General features: G+C 47.8%; 2 protein-coding genes across 3 annotated transcripts; one reads left to right on the top strand and one right to left on the bottom strand.

The window, feature by feature from the left end:
• Positions 1–64: 64 nt before the first annotated feature.
• LOC119464472 (ribosomal protein rpl-36.A) lies at positions 65–10,599 on the bottom strand. Of its 2 annotated transcripts, none has more exons than XM_037725463.2 (5): positions 10,576–10,599; positions 9,997–10,105; positions 7,094–7,161; positions 2,985–3,101; positions 65–144 (listed from the first exon to the last, which is right to left on the bottom strand). In XM_037725463.2, the coding sequence occupies exons 1-5, from the start codon at positions 10,576–10,578 to the stop codon at positions 124–126; spliced, it is 318 nt and encodes a 105-aa protein (XP_037581391.1). In that variant the 5' UTR covers positions 10,579–10,599; the 3' UTR covers positions 65–123. The 2 variants fall into 2 exon arrangements, with proteins under 2 accessions (XP_037581391.1, XP_037581390.1); XM_037725462.2 differs by having other exon boundaries at positions 10,441–10,578.
• A 202-nt stretch (positions 10,600–10,801) lies between these two features.
• On the top strand, positions 10,802–24,541 carry LOC119464471 (ribosomal L1 domain-containing protein CG13096). Its single transcript, XM_049656416.1, has 3 exons — positions 10,802–11,053; positions 15,397–15,453; positions 21,991–24,541. Exons 1-3 carry the CDS (start codon positions 10,928–10,930, stop codon positions 22,156–22,158), a joined length of 351 nt encoding a protein of 116 aa, XP_049512373.1. The 5' UTR covers positions 10,802–10,927; the 3' UTR covers positions 22,159–24,541.
• The last annotated feature ends 3,394 nt before the right edge of the window (positions 24,542–27,935 follow it).

The following is a 27,935-nucleotide window of genomic DNA, read 5'->3' as shown; positions in this document are numbered from 1 at the left end:
TCCCAACAGCCCCACTGAGCAAAAGGTTAGGGTTAGGTTTGCCGAGGAAAACACAAACAAAAAAGATGGCGCCATTTTTTTTAATAGCTTGTGCTGCTGGGAGATGGAATTTACAAAGGCAGATTAGAACTGGATCATTTGACCCTGAAAAGAAAGAAAGAAAGCATATATTAATACTGAGCTATGACAAACACAAATTTAATGCCTACAAACACCAAATTTTATGAAGCTGCAACCCTTTACAAATCGCAAGGAAAAAATAGCTGCACAACAGTTAAACCTTGTACAGAATTAATTGCACTTAAAACACTAAGCTTAATTAGCTAAATCAGCTTAATTGCACTTAAAACACTAAGTAAATTACACTAAACACCAAATAAACACTAAAAGCAAAAATTTAATGCCGTCAGATTTCACTCCACATCTGTAGCACACTGGCCATGTCACCAATTTCACTTCATTTTGACTATTTAGACATTGGGTTGTTTTTATACATGGGGAGTTGCTGAAACGTTGCCAGCCCGAGCCTTCGTTCATCTTCGAACACACATTTAATCAATATAAATGGCCAAGCAAAAACCAAGCAGAGACTCAACATTCTTTACATATGAGAGGCCGGCACTCAGACCGCCATCACCAGTTCATTTAATTCTGCATCTTTTTTTTTTTCGTGTTTACAAGGAATGGGGGCGAGCTGTCTGGAACTCCAGAATGGTAGTCTGCCAATTTATGTGAACTACATAGTGTCTGTCCCTTTAACTCTTCCCATACCATGCCCTTTGGGCATCGTTAACCTCCTATCAATGGTTTGAAATCCTGCTTTCAAGACCTTCCGCGCCGCTTACAGACACCCACTGCAGCATCCTATATTTTTCTTTACTAAGTCGTTCGCTTTTTTCCCACCAGGCGGTAATTGCTGAAAGCGCTCCGAAGTTTCGCGATCATCAAAGTACTAGAAAGCAAAAATTCCCGCCTCCAAGAGCGGCGCGCACACTTCAAAAGATCACAGAGCTTACGATTGCGCTGTGTGAGCGGCTGATTTTAACGATGGATCAAAGCAGCGAGCCTGAGGATGCTGCTTTTTCGCCTGACTTTGAGAGCGACGACGCAAACCAGCCCAAAACATCGGCGGCCGCAGCCCAGCACGCCCAACTGTAGTGCTTGCAGTTAAATTTTTGTAGCAAAATACCTGTTCAATGAAAATTTTAAATTTTTTTTCGGAGATAGTGCCTATTAGATGGCAATACATGTTATATATCTCATAATTTTCATTACATTTCTTTTCCTTAGTAGATTAAAGCGTGTTTTTCCAAACTTTGTTCAATTTTATTCCACAATCTTGATTTTGGCAATTCATATCTTTTTTACGACATACATCCCGTTAATAAAGCTATTATGCGTGAAAAGTGCATTCATTGTGCTTTTTGTTTATGTATTACATAAAATATTGAGTGCAGTAGTTCCTTCAGAAAAAAAAATCTGATGTAACCTACAAAAAAAAAAACCTATTTCCCCCAGGATAGAGAAAGAGTAAGGCTTAAAGAGAAGCCTTGCAGTGCATCCACTGCACAGCCACGCAACAGCCAACTGGTACAGGATGCCCTTAAAACTGCTAGGGATGTGGGTTGGACTCTCGCAGCTGCTGCAAGTTATCTGTTCGTGCACTTTCATTTTCTTTTACCTTGCTATTCCTAAACTTCACGGTTAAACTCCCCTATGCATTCCCCGGCTTTATTGTCCTTGTCTTCATATAGCTCTAATAAAAACTGACGGAAGTCCTATTGTACAGTCGCCGACAATTCAGACTTGACAGGGACAACGTAAATGTTCCGAGTAATTGCGAGTCTGAAATATTCGCCTACAAAATTACTTAGCAGAGTCCACAAGTGGTTAAAAAGGTGTGCTGTATTCTTGCATGATCACTCTCGGGGATACCTTCCCCTTTGAGAGATGTCCCGTGACTGGCGCGAGAAGCATCGGCGTGTACAAACAGCAGCATTCTTGGCACAGTGCCTACCACGCAGTCTTATCACAGTGCCAGGAATGCTGCTGCCCGAAATATGATTAATGCAAATACAGTCAATGCGTTGCTGCGCGCACATACTGTGACCTGGAAAGTTATCTCGGTCATTGTTCGACACTTCTTTCACTCAATTGCTGCCCTCGTTGGTGCAGACTACCACTGTCGAGTGTTTTAGAGAATTATTCCAGTCATTAAGTAGTGTTAGTCAAATAACATTGCTATTTAACATGCAAATGCACAAACGGACATTTGAAACTTACACAACCAACTGTAAATGCAGCCGTTACTGGCTTTACAACCTAGCAGTTTTGCTTGCCCTGCTGTTTGGCCATGGTCCACGACTACTGAATTGACTAGGCTTCGTTAGTTTGTTTCCAGGAGGCACTGGCAATGTGCCCGATGAACATGCCGGCCAACTTATCAAAACCGAAATATTGAGACTTCTGCACGACACGATGGCCAAATTAGCACATGTTCATGCAGACAAAGACCGAGTTAATGCTGTAAGTGTCAGAAATTTCAGTCGTCCTTATACATTAGGTCTATCAGGTGAATGGCAATGGCTGCAAAGCTGTCTAATTAATCGGTTGGTGACTGTACCACATTTGCGTGCACCACTTAAACCCCCACCCCCGTTTTGTCCACAATAAATTCAAAGTGCATGTTGCCTGAGCTGATAATAAAAAGATTATTTCGCCACGAAGAAATGGGGGCGCCATTTGTCACCACCAGTGAAATGCTGGCGTCACCGCAGACAACGCACATTTTGGATCTACTGTGGACAAAAGTAATGCATGCGAGCATATTGAAGTGAACCCAAAGCAAAATGTCATCTGTATGCAACATTTCAGCGCAAGCAAGCCAGTAATTTAGCTGGAATTGTCGTCTGCACCCGTCACTCCTGTACAGGCAACATTAAGCACAACACAAAGTGCACGCAGCACTCGTCAAGCAGCCATACCTTGCGCTTCTTGTCGCCACCAATCTCGAAGTGCTTGCAGCGCTTGATGGGCAGCTGCTTACGGTTCTTGCACTCTGTGCACTCCATACGCAACACGATCTTCTTAGTCGTTTTGGCCTGCACGGGAGATCAGACGGCACGGACGTCAGCAGAGCGCGACCGCTAGATACAGCAATAATCACACAGCCACAAAGAAATGGGGGCGCCATTTGTCACCACTAGTGAAAGGCTACATGTGAAAAACTGGCACGACGCAGCCGAGCAGCACTACAGCAGTCGTTCGTTCACGGCTCAGACAACACTAATAGCGCAAGAGCAAAGCCCTCTGGTGGCATTCAAACAGAAAAACCTACAATGGTCACTCACTGCACTAAGTACTCTCTGGCAAGAAACTAACGGTTTTTAGTTCAGAATGAAGATTTACTGATCGTCCCACACCGATTAAAGTTGAAAACTGGCTGTGCATGATGCCCTTAGCAACTCGTCTGCCACGACTGTCGCAAACATTTGGCCACCTGGCTACGAGCCAAACCAGCCGTGCAACAGAGTCGGCGACCATGGCCTCCATATGCTGTAAAGGTCCTGGAGGCCACTGTACAGCCACATTCTACTGCTGCCAACGTCCAGGTCCTCTGCGCACAACACTGTGCACTGGTTGAGTGCACATTCAAGCTAAGGTGGGGCGAGACTACAAAAGGTGGTATGGAAGAATTCGCAAACAGCGGAGTCATGAACATGGCAGCTGTGTTTTTTGAATTCTTGATACAGTTGAATTCCGTTAATTTGACCTTGACATAAAATTGCTAGTTATCTGGCAGGTCGAATTAAACAAGGCTCAAATACGACGAAACTCGGCACCAATTTATTTGGCAAAGTAATTGTACATTGTTTGTAGCCATTCTCGCTTGTGACGTGCTTAAAAAAAAAAGCATGTTGCGCAAGATGCTAATGTGCTCGAGCACCTTTCCTCAGGATTGGCCTCATGTGTAAAGACCCAATTCCTCAGCGTCCAGTCCAGACTCAACATCCGCTGTGCTCAGGCACACAATTGCATTATCCGCACAGTTATCGCCGCTGCCATTCGTGCCGCCGGCATGGAGCACAAAGTATCACTAGTTGTCAAAGAACTGCAAACTGCCACTCTGTGGCCAGCGTTCACAAATTCCTCAAAGGAAACGCCACCAAGAACTGGGCAAAAAGCCTTCCCTTTGCTTAAGTATCAAAATGCCACAATTGGTGCAGGATTCCCCAACACTGGTTGCGCCCGCATCAAAATGCACCTCCCCTGGATACGATCGAACCTGCAAGCTCCAGCTCGGCATTGCACTAAAGATGAGCACAAAAGTTTCTGTATTAAACCGGCATCGGAATGCGACTCAGGAATCCAACCAGCAACCTCGTGTTCGGCACCGGAACCCCATAGCCAGCACAATCCAAATTCCCCATGGAGCAAAGAGGGAGCACGCCACAGCGCCATAACCAGCGTTGTAGGCACCATATGTCGATTTACACTAGAATGGGTCCACGAGGTTAGTCCTATGGAAATGTGCTGGCGCTTCCGATTCTAATGCAAGTGTCTGTTCGCTTGCGTGAGGCGACCGTGGCACAATGGTTAGAACGATAGTTAACTACATGGAACATGAGCACTAGTATCGACGGGAGCCACAGTTATGACTGGTTCAGCCTACACGAGATTTGCCTAATAAAATCTGCTTCACTTTGGTGAAAGATAACCAAGCCTTGGTGTGCACGAGTGCCCAATGCACCCAAGCCAAAGAGTGCACGCAAAGCACTGTCCACAAATGCAGATGGCTCGCCTCGATTCACCGAGCCATGGCCTAGTTGAGTACATTGAAGGCACCATGGAGGACGTGCTACGCATAAGGTTAAATGTTTACCAAACGAACAGCCTAGAGGACCAAGTGCTGACAAGGAACAGAAAGGGGCTTATGCTATTGAGCAAGTCAGTTGGACACAAATCCACAATGTTACCACTTTTCTTTCCACAGAAAAGCAGCAGTTTATGGGTAGTCTCGTAAACACTTTTTTCTTCCTATCGCAAAGTATGCCCGATACTAAAGTGTATCATATCAAATTGAAGAGGAGAAAGTCTTTTTCCAACAGTACTATTCAAACACACTTATTAAGAGAGAAATTGAAAAAAAAAAGAAAAAGCTAAACAAGCATGCTTTAAAAAAAAAAGTTATATAAAACATCATTGTTGCTCACAGAAAGGCCTTAACATTTCCGGTTATATATTTTTAACGCAAAGGACCTGTGCAATATCCCGGCAAATATTATCTTTCGATGTAAAAATTTCTTGATATAAAAGAAAACGTTAACTCTACCGAGGTCGACTACCGGCAGTCTTTCCACACAAAACTATTTCCTGCGTGGCCAACGGCAAATGATCCCAACAGAAGGAGGTTAACACCCTGCAGATAAGAGCTGTGACCTTTAGAACACACAAGATACCTTTATATCAGCGCACAGCAGCTTTGAAATGGTTCGCGAAGAAAACGAAACTCCGTTGTAAAGTCTGACGAACCGAAGTTGTCTTCCGCGTCAGTGCTGCTTTGAAAGTCCAAAAGCTCGCGAGCAGATGCATTGAAATCAGTAGAAATGTGACGTATCCATGCACGAGCGGGGCGGATGCCCATCCTCTCCGACGCCCCTTCTCCGGAGGCGCTTTAAGAATGTCAGCGAGGTGGAAAAAGAAAACTACCGACTAAATTGTTCCTACATAACCCAATAAACGGCGCTAGCTGTCTGCGAGCACTCAAAGATAGGCAAAATATGAATTTGCAACCGTCGATAGTGGGCTATGAATGGAAATAGACACGGACAAGAAAGGGCAAGGGGCTTGCGATGTGAAGTAGTCGACATCTGCGAAGTCAATTGACGGGCGATTTGCACAGCCTGACGGAGCATTTCTCAGTTGACCGCACAGTTGCAAAAATAAAGCCGTTTTGATTTCCACGGCTAAATAAAAAGTACATTAGGTGCCACATCGCAGAAAGCGTAGACAAAACATGAGCATGCACTCTATCGAGTTGGGAGACGACAATATGAGGGCCACTTAGGATTTTTTTCCCCCGAAGCTCCAGGCACAACCAAATTTGTCCCCCCCCCCCCCCTGTGGAATAAACTCGCCAAGTACGCCGGTCTTGGTAGTGCCGAGAAGAGAATCGGTTTAGAGAGGGGACGGCCAAAAGGGATAGTAATCGAATGAGGAATCATGCTTCAGATTGAAGGAATTCAAAGGGTGCTCTGCAAAAAAAGAGGTGAATACGGCATGTCCTCAAGGTACCTGAGAGCCTAAGGGCAGACGGAAAGAGTGAACGAGACGACACGAGTGAGCGCAACAACCATGCAAAATACGTCCCAAAAGTGCCGTGATGCAAGGTTGAGCACAACGTAAGAGAGAACAAAGGTGCCGGAGGAGCAGAACACGAAGAGTGTCTCCATCAAGAAGGAAGCCCGTACCATGAAGCGCGAGGTGGGACAGCGCGTCATGCATTGTACACCAGAGAGCACAGGAGAGGTTACAACTCAACACAAGTACTGAAGTTAGGTTTGCCACCCATCCTGAATTTAGCGGGACAGTCCCAACTTTTGACTACATGTCCCAAGTCCGGGACAGACCAAATGTCCAGACTTTCTTTTCTACTGAATAACAATCAATAAACCACATTTCCTTTTTATAATGCCGGACAGCTCGGTTGCATGCTCTTCTATTTTGTCTTCTACTGCATTGTCACAAAGGCAGTTTGGTTTTTGGCATGGTTCTAGTTCTGTTGTAGGCACTAACCATCCACAGTACCTCTATAGGTACTGGTAGCAGTGTTAACCACCACCTTTTTCATCATAAATGGGGACACGGTAAGACTAAAAAATTGCGCAACATTGTAGCAAGTAGACTGGCAGCTCCTGGCACTGACAAGGTTAGTCATCCGCTCTAGCTCATACTGGATCACTGTACCATAAAGAGAAACAAATATGCATCTGCAGTAAGCTAGGTGGCCAAATGTGTCGATAATAACTGGTGTTCATGTATGCTTTACACTAGTGGAGCTACTATGACAAGGGTGCAAGAATCACACTCTCACCTTCTTCCTGAAGATGGGCTTGGTCTGACCACCATACCCCCGCTGCTTACGGTCGTACCGACGCTTGCCTGTACACAAAAAAAAAAAGGAGTCGTCAGTCACATACACAGCACCAACTACACTGACAAAGCACGGCAGTAGCACCACAACCACGACATCTCTGTTACCTGGCAAAGTACTAGTAACGAGTAGGTCGTAAAAGATTGAGTGAGCAAATTTCCATACGGGTCTTGTTTCTGCAATTTCTTGCGAATCTTCAACAGGCTATGAACGATTGGTCCTGCAAACAATCTGCAATATACGCCACGCCCCATCCAAGGGCCTTCTAAATGTTGCACTGCTGGTAGTCACGTAAAACAAATCAAGCTTGCAAAAATCAAGTCTTTCACAGAAAAGCATTGCATCGAATTCATTTCAATTGAGAAACGTGTTGGGCAATGCACTTGTAAGTCAAAATTCTTTTTTTTTATGACTAGTAACCAGCAATGGCATCGGGTTACAGCACACCGCGTGCCAGGATCGACCCAGCTTTGAGTCAATGTGCTGCACACAGCAAATACAATCGCTGCACACGAAGTGACCACCACCTCCACAGGGCACCACCGAGTCAGTGACCAACAAATGTTGAGCTGACAAAAATGTAATTGACTTGCTGTGGTTGCTCAGTGGCTTTGGCGTATGCTGCTAAGCACAAGGTCGCGGGATGAAATTCCATTTCGGTGGGAGCGAAATGCAAGAATGCCCGTGTAGGCAAGAACACCCGTGTATCATGCATTGCGTGCCCGTTAAAGAACCCCAGGTGGTCAAAATTCATCCGGAGTTTCCTCACTACAACATGCCTCATAATCAGATTGTGGTTTTAGCACGTAAAACCCCAGGGAAAAAAGAAATGTATTTGGCAGTTAGAGCAGTGCATTGGAGTTGGAACCTGTGCAACACTTCGGAGAACTTCAGAACATATTGTTATTGCTGGTTTCTTTTTCTTGCTCTATCCACGTGATCGCCGTTACAACAGGCTGGCATAACACCATCACTTGTACCAGAGAAATATGAAGCAGTTGTGGAAGATTAAATTCACCATAGAGTTAAACTGCACACACACACACACCAGTCAAATGCAGTGTCGAACTTTATGTATAGATGGTTTGCACAGATGCCATCCTACCCGCTAAGTTGGAACAGCGCTGCGAGATGTGTTAGGGATGTCACATGCAATTCATTTATACTGCGGAATTTTCGCATAACGTTAACATCAACCTTGATGGCTCAGTGAAGCAACGGCCGTCATGTCGATGCACTCGACAACTGCACATAATAAACTAGCGCCGAGAAAATATTAAATTCTTGGGTTTTACGTTCCAAAACTACTATCTCATGGTGAGGCAGGCCATAGAGGGGGACTGGGATTACAGATTAATCTTGACCTTATGGCCTTTTTTTTTTATGTGCACCCAATGCACAGTGAATGAGCGTTACTGTATTCCGCCCACAGAGGACTGCAGCCAGCGTGACTGATTGAACCCGCGATGCTCAGCAAGGCAACGTCAAAAAGCACTGGGCTGCTGCAGCTGACCTGCCAAGACCCGCAATTCCTCACGGCGCCTTCCCTTTTGCTGGCTTCAGCATCAACTTACACTGGAAGTGATTAATACACAGGTTGCATTGCATGGGCATGCTAACCATGCTTAACTTGAGCCTTGGTCAAGTTAAACTGCAGCAACACGGCTCACTTCAATGAGCGCAGCTTTTGCGCATACCAACAAAGTTACCATTCTGCGTGCAAGCGCAGCTAACCACTCATACCTGTCTTCTGTTCTAAGATTTCGCACTATACACCCTTGCAACACAATGGAATACAAGCTAGCCCATCTGCCACCCTTCTATGCAACTAACCACGGTACCTGGTAGCCGAGCTTCAGCTCAACTTAAGTTAGTGTGTTTGCGTAGCTATGGTATAAATTCAGTTACATGGCCCCAGACAACCAGTTGCAGCTTTAGCCAACCCAAAAGAAGCCTGTCCAATGCCGCATTTGATTCGTGATGAATGATATTCACATGTATGGCAAAAATAATTATCTGCATCAATGACATGAGAAGCCTCACGCAGACATGGTAATGGGTTGCGCCACATTGCAGAGCCTGCTTGCATGACAGGTCGTAAAAGCTCACTGCACAGTTGAATTCACTTCCTACTGCAGCTGCAGCGATGCCATCGTCGGCTTGAAAAGCCGGAAGACAATTTACTGAGCAGCTGAGCATGTTGAGAGCCAAAGTTGCATTCATGCTTGTGACAGGTTTGTCAGAGTATGCAATTGGAACTTGATAGTAGCCCAATACACTGTCATCTTTTGAAAGTGCCGTGTATGATATGCAGAATTAAAAAGGAAATGATCACTGCAAAAGTTACAAGGAGGTACTTCGACAAGGTGAACTTCGGTGACTAAGTAACTGAATGTTTCAAACTATGCATTTGACAAACGCTAACACCTAACGACATCCTGTTTTCCCCAGCCATGATAAACACAGGCTAACATCCACGCTGTCAAACACAGCCTCAAACAGTTCACCGAATGACCGAAGCAGAACAATATGTGAGCATCTTAAGATGGCTGATAATGAGCGCTTTTGATGGATACGACGAGGAAACTGCAACACCAAGATTTAAGAGAACCATCAGGATCAAGTTAATATGCATGCACAACAGTTCACGAATTTTCGGAAAATACAGGTCTAGTACTTTAAATCACTGAATGCGTTTGACAGTCGCTTGGTAGAGTTTTTCGAAAGCGGCCAAACTCATGGCCTCTGCCAATACTTTCCACTAAAATTTATGTCACCAATATGACGCAAGCATCATGTCACGGCAATTGACGAATGCTCGGGTAAAGCTCAGTTCAACTCACCCTGGGCGTAGAGGGAATCCTTGCCCTTCTTGTACTGTGTGACTTTGTGCAGGGTGTGCTTCTTGCACTTCCCTTTGCAGAAAGTCCTCCTCTGTTTGGGCACGTTCACCTGGCAGGTACACACGCACGCACACACACAGGAAAGAAAGAAAAAAAAAAAAAACGCGGTTAGCTCACAGCCATAATCTTGTTGCGAAGCGTCGACCGATCACATCAATTCGCAATATCAATCATCCCATTCACCGCATCGACTTCACACAAACTTGCTAGAGCTTTAGAGCTTTCTGCCAATTATATTTAGCAACAGAGAGCCCCAAATAAGAATGATGCCCGCGAAGTGATAATACACGACTACCACGCCAGACAGGTTCTAGAGCCAGGCGCTCGCCGTGTTATGCCAACACGGTTTTATACGTGAAAAGTAGCACAATTACAAGTTCCTACCATAATATTTATATACGAAACGAAGGTTCGAGCATCCCTTTACAAACACTTCAAATGTGCGGCCGCGATGGAGACGAATCGACGGGATTAATTACGATTTACACACGAGCCGGCCCGAGAAACATACACGCTTACCATGGTGCCACTGTCTAAAGAGGAAGTGACGTACCACCGTTGCTAGGACGTCACAACCGGCGCAACACAAAACGGGGGTAGCAAAGGGGGAAGGCACTGGAATCCTCGTTGGCAGCTTCGCTTTGGGCATCATTGACGCACCAAAATTGGCCTCCGAGTCCTGTCCTTTTATTTTATTAAGTCTTTCTGCTAATTTCTCCAGCGAGATACGTCGCAGCGGAACGCTCTAGTTTTACTTTAAAGTTGGGCAACTGGGGCTCGCTTGCGCCGTGCCGCTCCACGCGCCATTTTTACGAATTTGAACAAAGGCGAGAAGCTGCGTCGGCTCTCCCGCAGTCCGCACAGAAAAACCATGAGTTCCGCCGACAAGCAAGCCGACGTCGCGACGCAGCAGGCCGACGAAGTCATCTCGGCCAAGGAGAAGGGTGCCGGCGACGCCAAGACGGAGAAGTCGCCGCAGAAACGGTCTTCTGCCGAGGTGAGCGAGCGCCGGGTCCTTACCGGCGCCGTGCTTATGTCCGTTGAGCAAGCCGCCACCGCACGCCGTTGCTCGTTGGCGGGCATCGAGCCGTTTATTTCTGCTGTCGCGACGCCCATTCGGACGTCGACGACGACTGAAACCCGAGCCGTAGGCATCGAGCGTTCCATTGCGTCCGTTCGCGCTACCGAACGAGCCGCATTTGCACGAGCCCTGCGCGGTTTTCGTTAACGGGGCCCCCACCGGTGTCCCTCAGCCACCGCTTGAATTAACATCAGTCATTATGGAAGTGGGGGGAAGCGCTAAGCCTAACGCCGGCTGACGCTGTTCGGTTCGTTTTCTTTCTACCGAGGCCGTGCTTCTGCGAAACTTGGCCCCCCGTTAGCGTTTGCGCGATCCCGACTCGTCGCGCACGGCTCATCAGCGCGAGCCCTACCGATGTTCGCGGACACCGACGCCAGCTTCCCTCCCGCCCCCCCACTCTACCATTCCAAACGTCGTGTTTTTCTCGAAAAGCTTCTTCAGCTTCCGCTTCTGTCTTGTTTACGGTGTTGCGCGCGCTCGCGAGTTTCGTCTCTATTTTTTCGCGTTCCATTCGCTCGGCACGAATTTAAAAAAAAAAAAAAAAAAAACACGAGCCGAGTTCTTGTCACGTTTTCGGAATACTGGAGGCCCGCTTTCTACCCGGCTCGTGAGCATCACGCCGGCCCCAACGCGCGCGCATTTTTTTCTTTATTTATTTAATGCAGTACCGGGCTTCCTTTTGCGTTATGTTCGCCCAGCGGTGTCCACCGCGAAGCTCCGCGCGCTAAGCGTCTTGACGCTATCTTTTTTCTTTCCGCCAAGTCCCGCGATCGCAGTTTAGCCAGCTTGCAAGATTTTTGCCGACGATCGTCGCGATTCCAGACTTCTTCCGAAACCCCGCAGTCTAGCTCGCAAGCGGGTCGCGGCGGAGGGTTCCGGGTCACTCCGCGGTTCAGTGTTTCTTTTCCGCTTGTGGCATCGTCCGCCGCGCGGAGGTTATTTATAATCGCGCCCAGTAGCGACGCGAGACCATTCGCCTCGCGCTATGACGACGATGATGCGTCGTTTTCTTATTACGTGTTTATTTTTTCTCGCTCCGTTCGCGTAGCCCCGCACTTTGTATTTTAAGCGTTAGTTGTAGTGGGAGCTCGCGGTCCGTCGGCGGCGACCACTCGGCGACGCGGAGGTTTTTTCCCGCCGGTTATCTTTCTCGGGTTGCCTGTGCACCGTTGGTGCGAGAGATAGCGTTCGCACCGCTATTTTCACTTTCGCCATTATCTTCTTTTCGCAGCGCTTTTCCCTGCGTTTGTACACCTAATCTTCGCGCCCCACTGTGCGTTTATCCCCAGTTCCCGAGGCTTTTGTCGGCTCCGCGGTTTTCGCGCTTGTATCTAATCTGTTGCAATGCCGAGGCCGACCGTTGCGAACAGAAGACGAAGTGGCTGGCTGGCGTCGATGCCGACGCAACGTGAGGTTGTCTGGGGAGGGGAAACAAAGCAAAACGCCAGCGACGCGAATAAAAAAAAAACAAAGTTGCGGTCGCGCCGGAAGTTGTGCTTGCCAATTTGATGCGAACACAACAATAAAGAGGTGTATTAAATGTCTGTGCGTCTGCTGCCGCCGGTGAGGGCGGTGGGCAGCCTCCGCTGGCTTTCATTTTTATATGCGAGGAGGACGGCTTGCCGGGTGAGGAAGATCAAGCGTAGTCGATTCAAGAGGGAAGTAGTGAATCGTCGCGGCATTCGATTTGCCGGTCCTTTCCCCGATATCGCGTCAGTGGGGGAGTCGCCCGAAGCAGCAGCAAAATAATCGATAGATGGTGTCGCCGGGATGGCAGAAAAAAAAATATCGCGTTGCGCGTCGTTGGCGTTTTCTGGGGCAATTTGAGACGCCGGTTGGTTGATCGCGTTGCGCGCGCTCTCGGTGCATAGACGTCCACGTCGTAAGCCGCCTCGCGCGGGTAGCAAGCGCGACGGAAGAAGAGGGGAGCTTCTCGGCGGCCCTAGCGACGCCGTCGACGCTAATTTTAGTCTGCCGTGATGATGCGTCAGGCCCGTAGCGAGAAGCCGCTGCGGCGTTCGCGCACGTAATCCTCGCCACCGAGCCCGGCTCTCGACATCGTCACCCTGTTGCGCGCCCGGGCTCGTTCGTCGCAAACGCTGCGAAGCGGCTTCGGTGATCAATTAGCTCGGCTCGCGTGTGTTTGTCCGTCGATGTCGCGATGTTCCTTGGCGCGGCGGCGTTCTCTCCATTGTGTGCCGTCTGGTCTGCGCTGCGACGTCGCTTCCGCCATCTTTGTACCGGCCGGCTTCGCCGCCGCCGTCCTTCACGCTCACCTTCAAACGTGCGCGCGCGAGCCGATTGGCCGGTGCGCGGGCCGCTCCTCTCCGCGCCATTGGTGGGAATGGCTCCGGTTGCCATGACAGCGGGGCACGTCACGGGGCGGTTTTTTTGTTGTTGCTGTTAGTTCGCGGGAGGGGGGGGGGGGGGGGTAGCCTGGTGTGCCACTGCGACTTGCGCGAACGGAACGTAAAAGGCTGGCCGTGGAAATTGCCGCGCGCGCTGCCGTCGATAACGACTGGTTTATTGTAACTCGCCGGTGTTCGCTAGTGAATGCGAATTCAAGTACTCTCGAGTATTACAATCTGCCAGCGCTAGAGTTACTCAGAAATTTGCTGCGCGTTGTCCTGAATTGCCGTTGACGCGATTTCGTAGACAGCTGTTAGTTTCGCCCGCTACCGATGCGAGCGCCCCATTACCCCCTAGCGGTAGCGCGCGTCGTTTTCGCCGGTAGTCGCAGGTTGGTTTGCTGATGTGCGTTGCCTTCTATGGCTTGCGTGGGTGCCTGTAGGCATATGATGGCTGCAAGCCCGCACGTGTCGGTGACGGCTGCTAGTATTCGCGCAGCAATTTGCGTATATTAGGTGCGCCTCCATTTGGTGTACAGTGGGCGTTGTGAATAGCGCGCATCCCACGCTGTCGCCCGCTTGTTGGTGGGGGTCAGTAATGGATTGGGGACACGTGATTAGTGCGCGGCACGTCGGTTGTATTACATAAAGCACAAATCCCCTTATGTCCGAAGCTTGTGTTGCCGGGCCCCAAGGCCCTCTCTCTGTAAAGAGAACAGCATAACTGTATGGCGCACACTAGTTGGGACACCGTGAACGACTTGAAAATTACAGTAATGGCAGCAGTCTGGGGGTTATGTCTTAACCAAGCGTAGCTTCCATTTCATTTTTGTACTGAAGCCGTGTAAAAGTACAGTCGAAGCCGGATATAATGAATTATTGTGTATAATGAACAGCAGTAAAATTCCCTTCTAAATTTATCGAAATACCTCTATTATCAAACTTTGTGATCCCCTTCGGATTTGATATGTTCGGGTTCGACTGTATGACAATGCATATTTGCAACTAATTTCTTTAAACAATATACGTAGGTCGTCAAATTCATCAAAAAGAGCTTACTGCATCTCGTATTGTACCTCAAGCACTGACTTGAAGAGATTGGACGCACAATGCTGGAATAAAAGATACCTGTGGCACATTAGTTTGTCATAACGAGCACTGTACACAGCCAAGAACAGTTTTGTGATGTATCAGATCGGTACCAAAAGTTGGCAACAGATAGTGGAGACAATTCCACTTACCTTCTTGGAATATACTTCCAAAAGTGAATAAAAGTGTCGTCTGTCTCCATGAAGTCGTGGGATTTAAAGACTGGTATGAGCGGGTAAACATGGGCAAAGTAAACATAAGCAAGAGGCATTTGGAAGATTAATGGCATATAGGTGAAGATCCAAAGTGATGTTGAACAAAAATTGGTACATAGTCTTAGAGACATCAAGGAGTTAGAATTGAAACATAGTAACGATAGATTTTACAGTAATGTGTGACCATAAATGGTACATGAAGTATAAGGCGAATTCACTCGAATCATCCAGTGTATTAGTAGGTACCTGTGTAGGAAGAACGTTGCCTGACCATGGTCACAATTAACCAGTAAACATTACGTTAACATTTACAGCAGCAAATAAAAGTTGTTTTTAATGTAGAGCTGGAGAAACCAGTGGTGGAACTGCACCTTGTTCTCGCAAAAGCTTTCTCTTTCTCCGAGTTAACTATACTGTCAACCCTTATTATAATGAAGTTGCCTCCATCACATGCTTTTGCTGATCTGATGCTCATTGTAAACATTTGTTCATTTGTTACCTGGTGATTTGTTGTATTGAGGTACGAGTGTTAAATGACCATGACCTCACTTGTACAGACCCCTGCTTATGCAGCCTGTTCTCATGATCTCTCTACTTGGTCTTTCAGGTGACTGAAGATGATGACGTGAAGAAGAAGGTTCAAAAGGTGCGTAGAAGCCAGAGTGTCTTCCTCTTGTGATTTCAGGTTCACACGAGAGCTTCTTTTTCGTATTTGTCCGACCCAAAAATCTCCAGCAAAAAAACCTAGAACTTCTGTTGGGGAACTCTTGCTTCTCAGAGCCTTGGTACTACAGAGAGCAACACACTTCGCTCCCCCTTTTACTTGCCATCTAAACTTCTCTCTTAACGGGACCATGGTGGCCAGTACAAAGTTTGTAATATGGTGAACGGCAGTATTTTTTTCATCAGTGGATGGCCTGTGTCACTGGGACGCGCCTAACACATTTCACGACATCTGTGAGGAGGCATCATGGGGCAATAAATTAGCAGCAGGGCTCTCTCTACGTGGTAGCTCGGAGTAGATCATAGTTTTGCATAAGTTGCAGGATCAAATTTATTACGAAATTGGTATGCTGAAACAATTTCCTAATTGCTACGCTCCGTTTCATCGTTTACTACGAGCAAGATAGAAGGCTAGATAGACTACTCTCGCAGTCGCAACCAAAAAATAGTGCGTCACGCTCGAAATAAGTACACCTCATGCAATTATGTAACATCGTCTAGTACTTTTGCGTTGCAAATTGTGTTGTAGTATGAATTACATGGAGGGCGTTGCAAATGAACATGCTTGCCATCGAAGGAGCAGAGTGACGTGTTTTCTTGCAACCACGGGGCAGCACTCGCGACCGACACATAGTGCATCACATTCTGGAAGCACAAACAGGCACGGATCCAGGGGGGATGTCCGGATGTCCTGACCGACCCCCCCCCCCCCCCCTCAGATTTCTGCATCGCCCCCTCGCTGACAGGGGGATGGCCCTGTCGCAAAAAAAAAGAAAGAAATATGGCCACCAGCATTCTTCAAAAGCATTTTTCGCGAGTACCAGTGGTATCAGCCATTGTTACTGCCTTCATGCCCAGCCTCAAGTATCTCACCCCAGCCTCGCCCTCACACCATGTAGAAGCTAGCTCGCTCACAAGCTTAGTTGTATTCCGTAGGAGTGTGGTGTCGCGAAGTTGCCGTAGTTATTTTTTCTCATGAACACCTTGGACCTCCTGGCGCCTGCCGTGCCTTACTCGTCGCGTCGGTGGCGTCGAATGAACAAGGGGACGTCCCTTTTGCCAAGCACGCCAAGGTCCGCTCGAGCGCCTTCGCGCCTGATTAACTTAGTTTCCCCTTGGGATGTCAACGGTTGCCTCAATGGCTGTCATCGGTTCCGCGACCAACCCGCTTAATGAAAGAGATCTATCGCTGAAGTGTTCATATATAAATAATAAAAACTAACAGCTAAACTAAGAACTACGCATAGGCAACTTTTCTTTAACTGTAGCACTCATTGTGATCACAGTTACACGTTGACAATATCCAGTGCAAGCACAGCGCCATTCGTACGTATGTTACAAGTTTTTCATTGTAACTTCGCAGTTTTATTGTCGTACATTAAGCATAGGAGGCTCAAGCCCGCCGGATCAATTTATCTGAGTGGGCGTTCTCGCGGAGTGGGGCAAAGCCACGGCTGCGAAGTGGGGGAGCATGACGTCAGCGGCCAACGCCAGTGCGCAGGCCTAGGATGGCGTCGCGTGGTTAGAGGAACGGGAGAAGATGCGCGCCTTGTGTAAAAGGATGACGTCGCGTGGGAAACAAAACATGAAGACGCTGGCTCGCGCTCTCGGCTACTACGCCACATCGTTATTCTGGTAGGTGGCGTCGTGAGTCTTCATACGCGGTGATTGGCATATCGTAAACAACCAGCGTAGTGGTTGCTGCATTGGAGCGGAGTGTTACGCCCGTATTCAAGAACGTTCCTCTAGTCGACACACCACCACGACTCGAGAGAAGATGGCACCGCCATCCCTCCACAGAAGTGGTCACTGAGCTTCATGATCATTCACGGGAATTCATGAGAATTGTAGCGTCTTTATCAGTCGAGAAGAGGCGCTGTGCTCAACAAGGTAGAGTGGAGTAAGAGCTTCGAGTCGAGGGCTGTTTGAGAATACGGGAGTTAGTCCTCCAAAGCAAACGAAGGTGTCCCAACAGAACTCCAAAGACGGACCCGTGCTTACGCATTTATAACGAACCTGTAAAAGATCATCCCAAATTTTATTTTAAGCAACAATACAGGCTAGATATACCGGGCGTTCAAAATTAAGCTTTATGGCTTTCTTAAAATTATGCACTGGGAGGCACATGCAGACCACCTGCGCAAATCAGTTGTGTGGCCAGGCGGACACAAAGTGAGATGATAATTATCGCTGTCAGCAGCCCAATTAACCAAAATTGAATAATTAACTTTTTATTGACTGCAGTAAGTGTATGTTTGTATTCAAAAGTTAGAGGCAGTCGTGTTTCTACACAGTTTCACTTGGAAGAATTTTTCTAGCGTGTCTGTGCTCCGAGATATCCAACTCCAAATTTTAATTGTCATTCGCATGATTACGCATGCAAGAGAGTGAGGATCGGCGCAAAGCTCCTCCCTGATGTGACGCGGCTGTTGCGTGCGGAGTTTAGTCTGACAACGGCGCGGAGGCATTGGCAAAGATAACTGTCCACCTTCCCCTCACGGCTGGCGAAATGAAAAAAAAATCTAAGAACCCGTAACCGCTGTCGTAACGCGCGACCGCGCAGCCTGTATAGATGGCGGCAGCTGCCATGCCGAGATAATAGCGCGAGCGGAGAAGCCGGAGGGCAGTACGCGCGCGTAATGGTGACTAGACGACCGGGCATGGTCCTTGTCTGGGCTACGCAAATAAAGTGACTGCTGATTTCCAAGTATTGTAAGTTTTATTGAAATCAAGAGCAACAACTGCACCATCAACAGCAGAAACCTTTTTAGCTATGCTAACGAATATTTCATACTGCCGCTTTAAGTTTGGTGTTGTCATGCACAAATCTCGTGACAACATTTCACCCATCAAGATGTCGATGATGCCCTAAAAATGTCGAAAATGCCTCCCTTCCACAACAACGCGAAGCATAAACTGCTCTCGCGTCGACTCGATTATTTTGCGCAGTACGACAATTGAAATTTGGAGTCGGATATCTCGGAGCACGGACACGCTAGAATAATTCTTCCAACTGATACTGTTTAGAAACACGACTGTCTCTAAGTTTTCAATACAAACATACCCACTTACTGCAGTCAACCAAAAATAATTGTTCAATTTTAGTTAATTGGACTGCTCACAGCGATAATTATCATCTCACTTTGTGCCCCCTTAGCCACATAACTTATTTGCACAGGTGGTCTTCGCATGCCTCCCAGTGCCTAACTTAACCATAACTTAAACCATAAGGCTTAGTTTTGAACACCTTGTATTATCAGGCGCAGCCGCCAAGCACATGGTTGTATTGGGTAACGTCCTTTTCCTATAAGCTCGGAGAAACCGATACCTGGCTTCGCTACAGGTCTTCTTCCTCTTTCTGGGGTTTTACGTGCCAAAACCAATTCTGATTATGAGGCACGCCGTAGTGGAAGGCTCCGGATTAATTTTGACCACCTGGGGGTTCTTTAACCTGCACTACAACGCAAGAACACGGGCGTTTTTGCATTTCGCCTCCATCGAAATGCGGCCGCCGCGGCCGGGATTTGATCCCGCGATCGCGTGCTCAACGCCTGAGCTGACGGAGCCACCACGGAGGGCTATAGGTGTTGCTCTAGCCGTATAAAACGCGGGTTTATCGTGAGCAAAATCGGTAAATTTCAGTAAATAAGAAAGGCTACTATCATCATCATCATTGACAGAAGCTGACCCCCCCCCCTCAGAAAAAACCTGGATCCGCCCCTGGAGCACAAACAAATATGTGATCTCTAACCTTACACACCCACGAGTTGTTATATATGAATGAAGTAGTGGTTTCGTAGGCAGGTCAAAAAGTACTTGCACTGCTAAGTATGGAATGGAGTGTAGAGGGAATCCACTGCAGGAGTCTTTCAGATGCCATATGAACGACTCCGATGAATAAAAATGGTGCTGTGTGGGTGCTCCGTTGACTTTCTCGTGCCCTCACAGGCAGCGTTTCGTGTGGCATTGCACCGCAATAAGAATGCCCAGTTAGTGGGAGCCTGTACGTATGGGTAACAGAATTTATTTTCCTTTCATGTGCCTGTCCACCCTGGCTGCTCGTTAATGTCAACAGACTGACCACAAAGGTGAGTTTGTACCTTTAAACCATGTTGCTGAACCTGAGTGGAAACGTTTGGCCAGCTCTGTAGAATCTTGGCAGAAAAAAAATGACATTATTTATTGTCTTGGCACCAGTGACATTGTATTGCGTTGTCGCTGATTTTAAAGGGTCTCTGCAAGTGCAGGCCCTCTGTTGAGAAGCATTGCTCATTTTTATTGGCCTAGCATTCTTGCACGCTGTCGGTTGTCTTTGTGCGATGCTAATATCGGGAAATGCAATCTTGCCAAATTTGAGTGAAAACTGAGCAGTGAAGCACGAAACACATAGTTCAAATATACACAAGTTGCTGTATAGGTTATGAACCAGGGTGCAGTGGTAACTTACAAGCTGTTGAATTTTTCTTTCCAGTAGTGGTCACCTTGCGCTCTTCATCAAATGCGAGAGATTGGTGCCAAATGTAGTTTCCGCTGTGTTGCTGAAAATGTTCATTTTTATTGGGCTAGTGACGCTCCAACAAGCAGCAACTGTAATAATTGCTTGCCATCTGTGAGCACCTAGTGCCTCGCTTGCTGAACTTGGTTTTGCAGCAAACCTTCGTAGGAGAAATATTGAGAGCATGAAGGCCATAAGATGCAAGGAGGAATGTCCAAAGCAGGGTCTTCAGGCTCTTAGCTATAAACATGTCCTGCCAACTAGCTCGAACCTTCGACCTGCTTAGCTGCACCAGTGGCTCGGTGAATGGGGCATTCTACAGCCGAGCACAGAATTGTCCAGTTGATTTTCATTGGCTGCTCCTAAATTTCACTATGTGCAGTATGTAAAAACAGCTGTGCAGAGGCTGATCCTCATTGATGCAATGCAGGGACACTTGTAAAGTTTCCGAGAAAGCCATGTTTATCTGCAGCACAGTCCACAAATCATGTAATTAGCATTGGTGACATTGGCAGTTCTGAAAATAGTTTTGTTTTCTCGGTGTTGGGTATGTCCTGTAAAACGTTCTTTTCTGCAAGAATTTATGCACCATGCAATCAAGGTTCTACTGTACTTAGGAGCCACGGTGTAAGATATATACTCTTTAGGTTGGGATACTTCTCGGCTTGCTTGCTAGACGCGATCGACCAGATAAAGTAGCAAGGGCACGCGTATATCGGGGCGATGACGGCAGCGGATACCTATCGGCGGAACGACGCAACTTCAGTTAGAACGCAGGCGAGAGCGTGCGCCGACAAGGAACGCGCGCATGCCCTCTCCCCGGTGACCTACTTTTGTCGTCACTCAATCATTTTGGATTTCCCGCGAACCGCCGGTTGCTATAACAACGGGAGATTAAACCAATAAAAAGCTTTCTGTGTTGAACTTGCGTCGTACTGCCGATAGGTATCCGCTGCCGTCACCGGGCCGATCGAGTCTGGCGAGTGTCCTCACCTAAAGAGTATATATCTTACACCGTGTTAGGAGCACATTTGAAAAAGCTTGGTGATAATTAATTGGCAGCCCCCAACAATGTGGCCCCAAAAGCAAAAAAAAAATAAAGCCTAGGTGATGTCAGTGTCCAGTCAAGTTCTCGCTATTTGTAATCATGGTTCTTTGTTGTATTGCAGCTCTAGAACAAAAGGTTCCATAAGGTTATGTGGCAAACTAATTTGTCATGAGATTTTCATGACGCGTTGCACTTGGTCATGGATTCTTGTGCCAGTAGTTTCCAAAAAGTTTCGTGGCCTTTCGATTTGTGCAGATAAAACGCCTGCCAAGACAGCATTGCCTATCAAATTCCTTTGACTCCTAGAACAACAATCTTTTGTTCGAATGAAGCACGATTCAGAGCAGTTTTGGTGAATACAATTTCGTTATAATGAAGCCAACGGCAACAAGATTTACCTCATTATATCTATGTCCTTTATGTTTGATTGTGCTATCGCGCTCCATATAAGCTGAACACGTGAGCCATGGCTGCAGAGACCCTCTTGAGAAAAAGTGGAGAGGGTGTCGCCATTTGAGCAATGCGCATGCCCGCCTTGCTTTCAGTCTTTCTTTACTGAGCGATAATACACTGGTCCATTGAGCAGCTAACGCTCCATTGCGGAAGGAAAAAAATTGTTATGGGAGCTATGGCAGCATGTGCCATGGTGAACCACGCTTAGCATTAAGGGGCTAAGTACTTGGGGATTGCTCTGTGGGCCACTGTATTAGCGTGATAGTACATGTGCACAGCTACTTAAGTGGTTTTTCTCCAGTCAGCTGTAATTGACTGAAACATAAGGACTAGCACGTTGGCAGCGTTAGTTGACATTGCAGGTGAACCAAAATTTTGTATAAATGGGAATTGGGAGTACTTGCCAGTGCGTTGATTTATGCGTGCATAGCTATTCTGTCGCCTCACGTGCCGTCTGCTTTTCCTTTCCGCCCACAGACAAGAAGGAGAATGGTGAATCAGATGACAAGTACGAGGAGGGCGCCGGTGATGACGATGGGGGCGATGATGATGATGATGACGCCGTTCCAGACGGAGAGGACTACGACGAGGAAGGGGATGACCCCGAGGGAGACGACGATCCCGAAGACGATGATGAGGATGACGCGTAAAGTGGCTAGTGGGGACCGACGACGACACGCTGCTGCTATGCGCCTTCCCTCTCCTTGCCGCTCCTTCCCCCTCTCCTTCCGTCCGCGCTCTCTCTGGGAAAAGCTAGGGGAAAACTGCAGTCCCTTCGGCCGCTGCAAGTGATGAAGTCGCCGCTGCCTCCATCCCCGTGTCTTCTAGCCAGCAGTCGTCGGTTTTCGTCTGCCACACCGGCGCCGGTTAGGTTGACAGCTCGACGGAACACCCGCCGCTGGTGAATGACATTCGTCGCTGCCTCTCTCTCCTGCCGCTGTGTGTGGCTGGGCATGCGTGGTTCTTTTTTTGTGTGTGTGTGCGTGTGCGCCTTCTACTGCAGCAGCGTCTTCATCCTTGCGCCAGCTGGAGGGACTGGTCTTTCCTCTCGTCCGATCCCTTTTTCCCCAGTCTCCTCCCCTCGCCCTCTCCTTTTTTTCTCTCTTCGAGCGGTCTCTGTTTTTATATTGTATTGAGTTTTTCTCTTCGTTTGTCTCTCATCAAGAACTCATCGCAGTCACACACACCTCCGCCGTTTTGTTCATGGTTTCTTTACCTTTTTGGCTCTTCGAGGAAGACAAAAACATTTGGGCATCGTTGCGTGTGCGTCTGGGACAAAGGCGACGGTGGTTGCTGAGGTTTTTCCCTCTTGTATTTTTTCGCGCACACTTTTGATTGGTTTCTTGACTTTCTGTGTTGGGCTGCCATGTTCTGCCTTCATTGTATGACGAAAGTGTTTTCACTGGAGCGTTATACTTTATTTTAATTTTTTTATTGGCACTTTCATCCTAAGAAAGGGATTGTCAATTTTTGTTTCAGTGGTTGCAGCATGTCTATTTTTTCTTTGCATCTTGAGCCGAACATCCAGAGTTGTTTCTTTTCAACATCATTCTGTCACTCGCATCGCATACATCATGACAAAAAATGTAAGAAGACATTGTGCAAACTTTTAAAGTCTGGCACTTCCATGTTTTGTTTATGCTAAGTGCAGCTTGTAAAGCATTGCTCTTTTGTTTTGAACCATTGTCAGTGTTTCATCTCTGCAAATATGGCCTGTCATATTGTAAAATGTGTTCCAGCGACCATTGTTGTTTTTCACACAAAAAAAACGTGGCTCTTGAGAAAAGCCAGGGTCGAAGCAGGTCATTGCTGAATGTGTACCACAGTGTTAAATTAATGGGAAGTCCCAACTAGTGCGTGGTTGTTCAGGGTGCTAGGTGTTCTTCTTGCCTGGCTGCTGGCATGTGGGGCATCTGGTGTTTGTTGAGTGCCGTGCGACTGTTGTGACGTTTATATACTGTGTTCAAACATGCTTGGCTAGGATGTGTGTAAACAGCATGTGCATTTCCTTGCATCACTGGTAGTTCTCTCATCGAAGCAGCAACCAAGAAAAAACTTTGGATTTCCTCTATCCCGGTTACTCACTTTATTTTTCTGACATGAATTAATGACATGCACTTTCAATGCAACCACAACTGTTTTTTTTTTTTTTTTTTTTTTTTGTCGGTGGGGAAATGCGGAAAGAAACCACATTGGATCAGCCAATAAACTGTCATTCGATTTTGCATCATCACCAAACAATGGCCACGAGTGTACACTTATTACTTTTGGTTCTGTTTCTTTGGTGTGTGTGTGTATGTGTGAGAGTTCTTTGTCACCTGGGGGATGGAAATGCCAGCCTGTTTCAGTTTCGAGGGCTCCGAGATGATGGCGCAGAGCCGGCAATGTTCGAACTAGTCTGAATTATGTATTAACATTTAGCTGGCAGCTCCCAACCTTGGACCCAAAAGTCTTGTTGTCGTCGGTGTCGAATTTGGCTAGGGAAACTTGCGACAAAGCCCAACTTCTACATTTTTGCCAAATCGAGAGAAAGCCATTGTGACCTCACAAAATTTTGTGCCACCGGTGTATGGCCTTTGGGAGTTTTCCAGATCTGCAAAACGCCTTCCTAGCAATGATTTTTTAAAGCCCTTTAACACCATTGCAAGCTTTCATTGTAAAGCCTGTTAAGTGTTGTGAGAGTGTGTGAGTAGTGCTTATAGTTCAGAAGAGTGGTAAAATCTGACTTGCCAACCAGGCGTTCATGCCCGTGTTCTTGTAGGATTAGAGCTGCAGTTGTATATTTGCATGAGCCTGCCTTGGCTCCAGCAATACCCCGTCTTGTGCGCTTTCTGCGGTGAACGAGTAATTGGGAAGCATCATGTGACATCCCTCGTGCCATTGTGTACGGCACAAGGGTTCTCTTCATGGTATCATTTCCATCCCCTTTAATGCTCTGGATGACAATGCACATTTCGTTGGACTTTATTTCTGTGAACGGAAAGTACTTTCACACTGTAGATACGTGATAAAAAAAAACACCATGACGAAAAACTGTGGTGCTTGCATTCCTTCACGCGTTTTGCAGCTGTGGGCCGGAATACCATAAGTATGGCTTTGTGGGCTAGTTGGTTATATACATCAGACGTGGTCATAGCGCTAGAAGGCACGTCCTGTTCTCTCGTTCTTGTCCGTGTCTTCTAGCGCTATGACCACCTCTGACGGAATACCACCTGGCGGTTGAGATCACTGTCAAGCCTAACCGTAAACGCATTATGCTAAGGAATACCTTAATGCTGACGCAACTGTAGCAAATGGAACTATTGTTGCAACAGTAATTGGTCCTTTCTGCGTTAACAATGATGCGGCAGGATAACGCTTCCAAGTCGTGGTAGATGAAATCGTCACCAGGTGTCGCTACTGTTGTATCTGGCATTTCGTGAATTAATGCGTTTACGGAAAGGGCAAAACTGGATTGAGCGGTCACGGTGATGCGTAAAAGCCTCGCGTGCTTGTATTCCAGGTCACTGCCTCGACGGTTCACTTCTTTGATGCCAAGGTGGCGTAGAGCCAGTGCTATTAATACGGCCCTGCACACTTAGTGCCATTACGTCATGCGACTGGGTTAAACGCGCATCAATTTCAGCTAGGCAAAGCAGAAAATGCAGTCGGTGTCGGCAATCCTGCGCACTTGTAGTTTCAGTACAATGAAACCGTATGACCTCTCGTTTTAGAGTGCAAGTTTAGATAACCTTTCATGCAAACACCCGCGTCTGGCGGTGCAGTAGGAAGCCTTCATATGCACGCCTACACCTTAACAGCGCATCTTCTTTCTGGGGTTTTACGTGCCAAAACCAGTGCTGATTATGAGGCACGCCGTAGTGGAGGGCTCCGGACCTTAACAGCGCTAGAGCGCGTGTGCGTATAAATGCACCCAGGCGCAGGTAGGGAGCAGGGGCCTTGGGTGATCAAGTGAAGCATTTCGCTTTGAAACGGGTAGGGCAATAAAATCTATGAACAAAATTCAGAGCCCTTCCACTGTGTCAAGATTGAAGACCGGCGAAGCTGTTGGTTTTGTTTAATTATATTTATTTTTTTAATTTGGTGATGTTAAATGGTTGAAAAGACAACACACAACTTCGTTTACTTTTGTCTTGATTTTTAAAAAATTCAATTCACATAGTCACCATATTGATCATTGCCTTATGGTCGCTATGGTAACACCCAACCGAGCAGGTCAGTCAGAAAGACTTCGATCTCTCTCTTAGGTTGCGGGAGGGATGTAGACCGCAGCAACTACTGTGCCATCTTCTAGCCTAACGGCACAAGCGACCGCACAATCCGAGACGGTGCATGGCATCATTTACGATTGGCATATCGCACGGGGTGGCACTCTTGCAGTCGGTCTTTGCATAAATGGCGGCTCCACCCGCCCGGGACTCGACGCTCTTTGTTGCACGTCATTCTTGTGTGTCCATTCATTGACAAGGGTAGTTCAAAGCCGCGTTACAAGTCCCCGAGCCCACATGGGTATGTGCCATTGAGCTTGGACCCTTTCTGTACAATCAGCAGGATCGGCCCACATGATGATTTGTTTTTGTCAACATCTCGGTCACATTTTTTCCCCAGATCCTTGCCATAGACAGCTTTGCTGTAAAAAAAAATACACAGGTAGTTCTGGAGGAGTGGCCGACTTCGCGCCCTCACTGCCACAGGTTATCGCATGAAACTCTGTTGCCACGGGCACTTCACCTCCTGTCTTCCACTGACGCTTTTGGCGACCGCCTGCTTTGCTGTGTTACTGCCGTCCACTGTACAAGGCGTCACTTAGTTCCGGAAACTGCTGCATTTCACTCTCAAGTATGGTACACTGTACCTCAAGAGTCTCCAGAGACGAGCGCTACAGCTGGCGTTGTCTGAGGACCGCACTCACCAAGTTGGTCACCTGGAGCACAACAATTTCCGTCGTTTCGTCCGAGTCCCCCACAAGAACGGCGCAATACGCGCCACTGAATTGTCAAACACTCGCTGCCGCGTTAAAAGTGCGCAGCGCCCCTGCTCTGGCCTCGAATACCATGGGAGCTCCCGAGGCCATTGACTTATAGGCGGACGGCCTCGATGGAGTGGTTGGCGGTAGAGGGGCAGAGTCTCTGTATGGGGAAGTGCTTGGTGCGACGTCCCGGAATCTCTGTTGCACCACCTTGGCTCCGACCGATTCGACCAGTATGAAGTCTCGTATGAGGCCATACTTTAGAGCACAGTTCTTGGGCGCCCGTTCCTGCGACGAGTGTCGGCGTCCTCGTAACCGAGCGAACGGTCACAGCGAAGGATCAATTAAAAAGCGAGCACGGATGAAAGACTGCAATAGCGAAGAGAGCGCAAGGAGGAAAGCGGAGGAAGAAGGTGTGGTGAAAGCATGAAAAGAAAAGGACACAGTTTCGACCGAAAGGCGAAGCATCAATTGCGATAGCAAATTAGTAGCGAGCTATACGGAGTAAGGATTAGTTTTATCGGCTATATAAAGTTGGACACATTCGCTTACTAACTGAATTATCAAACATGATGTCAGTGCGCACAAGCATACATGAATAGATCACACTCAATCCGCACACAATCGCAGTCAAAACACTGGCGTGAGCAAGCGCGCCAGCAACGGCGAGCGAAGGTTCGTGCGGTCTATGGCTTCAACGGCAACTGAACGGCGAAAGCACTGCGCATACAAAGGTAGGAGCCGTGTTGCAGATCGCTTTCAAGATACGGTGCGCGCGACCGCCCGGCACCGCGCAAAGTACAAGTGCGCAGTTGCTCGCAGAGCTGAAGCCGCAACCCTTCCCTCCTGCGCTGCCTTCCCGCTTTCCTCCTTTCGCGTGGGTGATTTGAGACGCCAGTTCCCCTTGCGCCCGGTGGCAGATACGAATTTGGTGCCGCAGCTAAACGTCGCCTCCCGTCCCCCACGGCCTTTTGCGTGAGGGAAGAAGCCGCGTTTGCTATCCGCCGTGCGTTCGCTCCCCGTGAAAGCGAGCATCCCTCGCGCGCTTTCACTCGCACATACGGCGCACGGCGAGTATTTTATCGCCGTTGGACTTCATACGGAACCTCACGGCGACGACGACACCGACGGCAGAAATCCGCTTGGAGTGTCCATATAATTGATATCGCAATAAAAGCGTCGTGCCGCGCAAGACGGACTGCTGCGACGATGGCTACGAGATCGCGCCAGAGTATTGCGCGCGTCGTCTTTATGGAAACAAAGCACTGCATGCGCTGAGGTCCGTCTACGGCGGCTGCTGTGAATCGCGTCCACGTGTCACCCTCGCGCTGCCTCTCGTGATCTCCCGATTAGCGTGGCAGTATATCGCGCTACACTTAGCTCCGTTTGCAACGTGTCGCACGTGACAGATTGTCCGCGCAGCCAATATACCGCGAAATGAAAAACACGTATACAGCT

Source organism: Dermacentor silvarum, chromosome 9, assembly GCF_013339745.2.
Source record: "Dermacentor silvarum isolate Dsil-2018 chromosome 9, BIME_Dsil_1.4, whole genome shotgun sequence".
Taxonomy (NCBI): domain Eukaryota; kingdom Metazoa; phylum Arthropoda; class Arachnida; order Ixodida; family Ixodidae; genus Dermacentor; species Dermacentor silvarum.
Note: the sequence above shows the minus strand (reverse complement) of the source record. Positions and strands in the feature narration are given on the sequence as shown.

Coding starts and splice junctions, on each gene's coding strand:
- LOC119464472 (XM_037725463.2), bottom strand. Junction 7,162..9,996: donor GGATTCCCTCTACGCCCAGG/GTGAGTTGAACT, acceptor TTTTGTGTACAG/GCAAGCGTCGGTACGACCGT. Junction 3,102..7,093: donor AGCCCATCTTCAGGAAGAAG/GTGAGAGTGTGA, acceptor TCTCCCGTGCAG/GCCAAAACGACTAAGAAGAT.
- LOC119464471 (XM_049656416.1), top strand. CDS start 10,928: ATGAGTTCCGCCGACAAGCAAGCCGACGTCGCGACGCAGCAGGCCGAC. Junction 11,054..15,396: donor AGAAACGGTCTTCTGCCGAG/GTGAGCGAGCGC, acceptor TTGGTCTTTCAG/GTGACTGAAGATGATGACGT. Junction 15,454..21,990: donor AGGTGCGTAGAAGCCAGAGT/GTCTTCCTCTTG, acceptor CCCACAGACAAG/AAGGAGAATGGTGAATCAGA.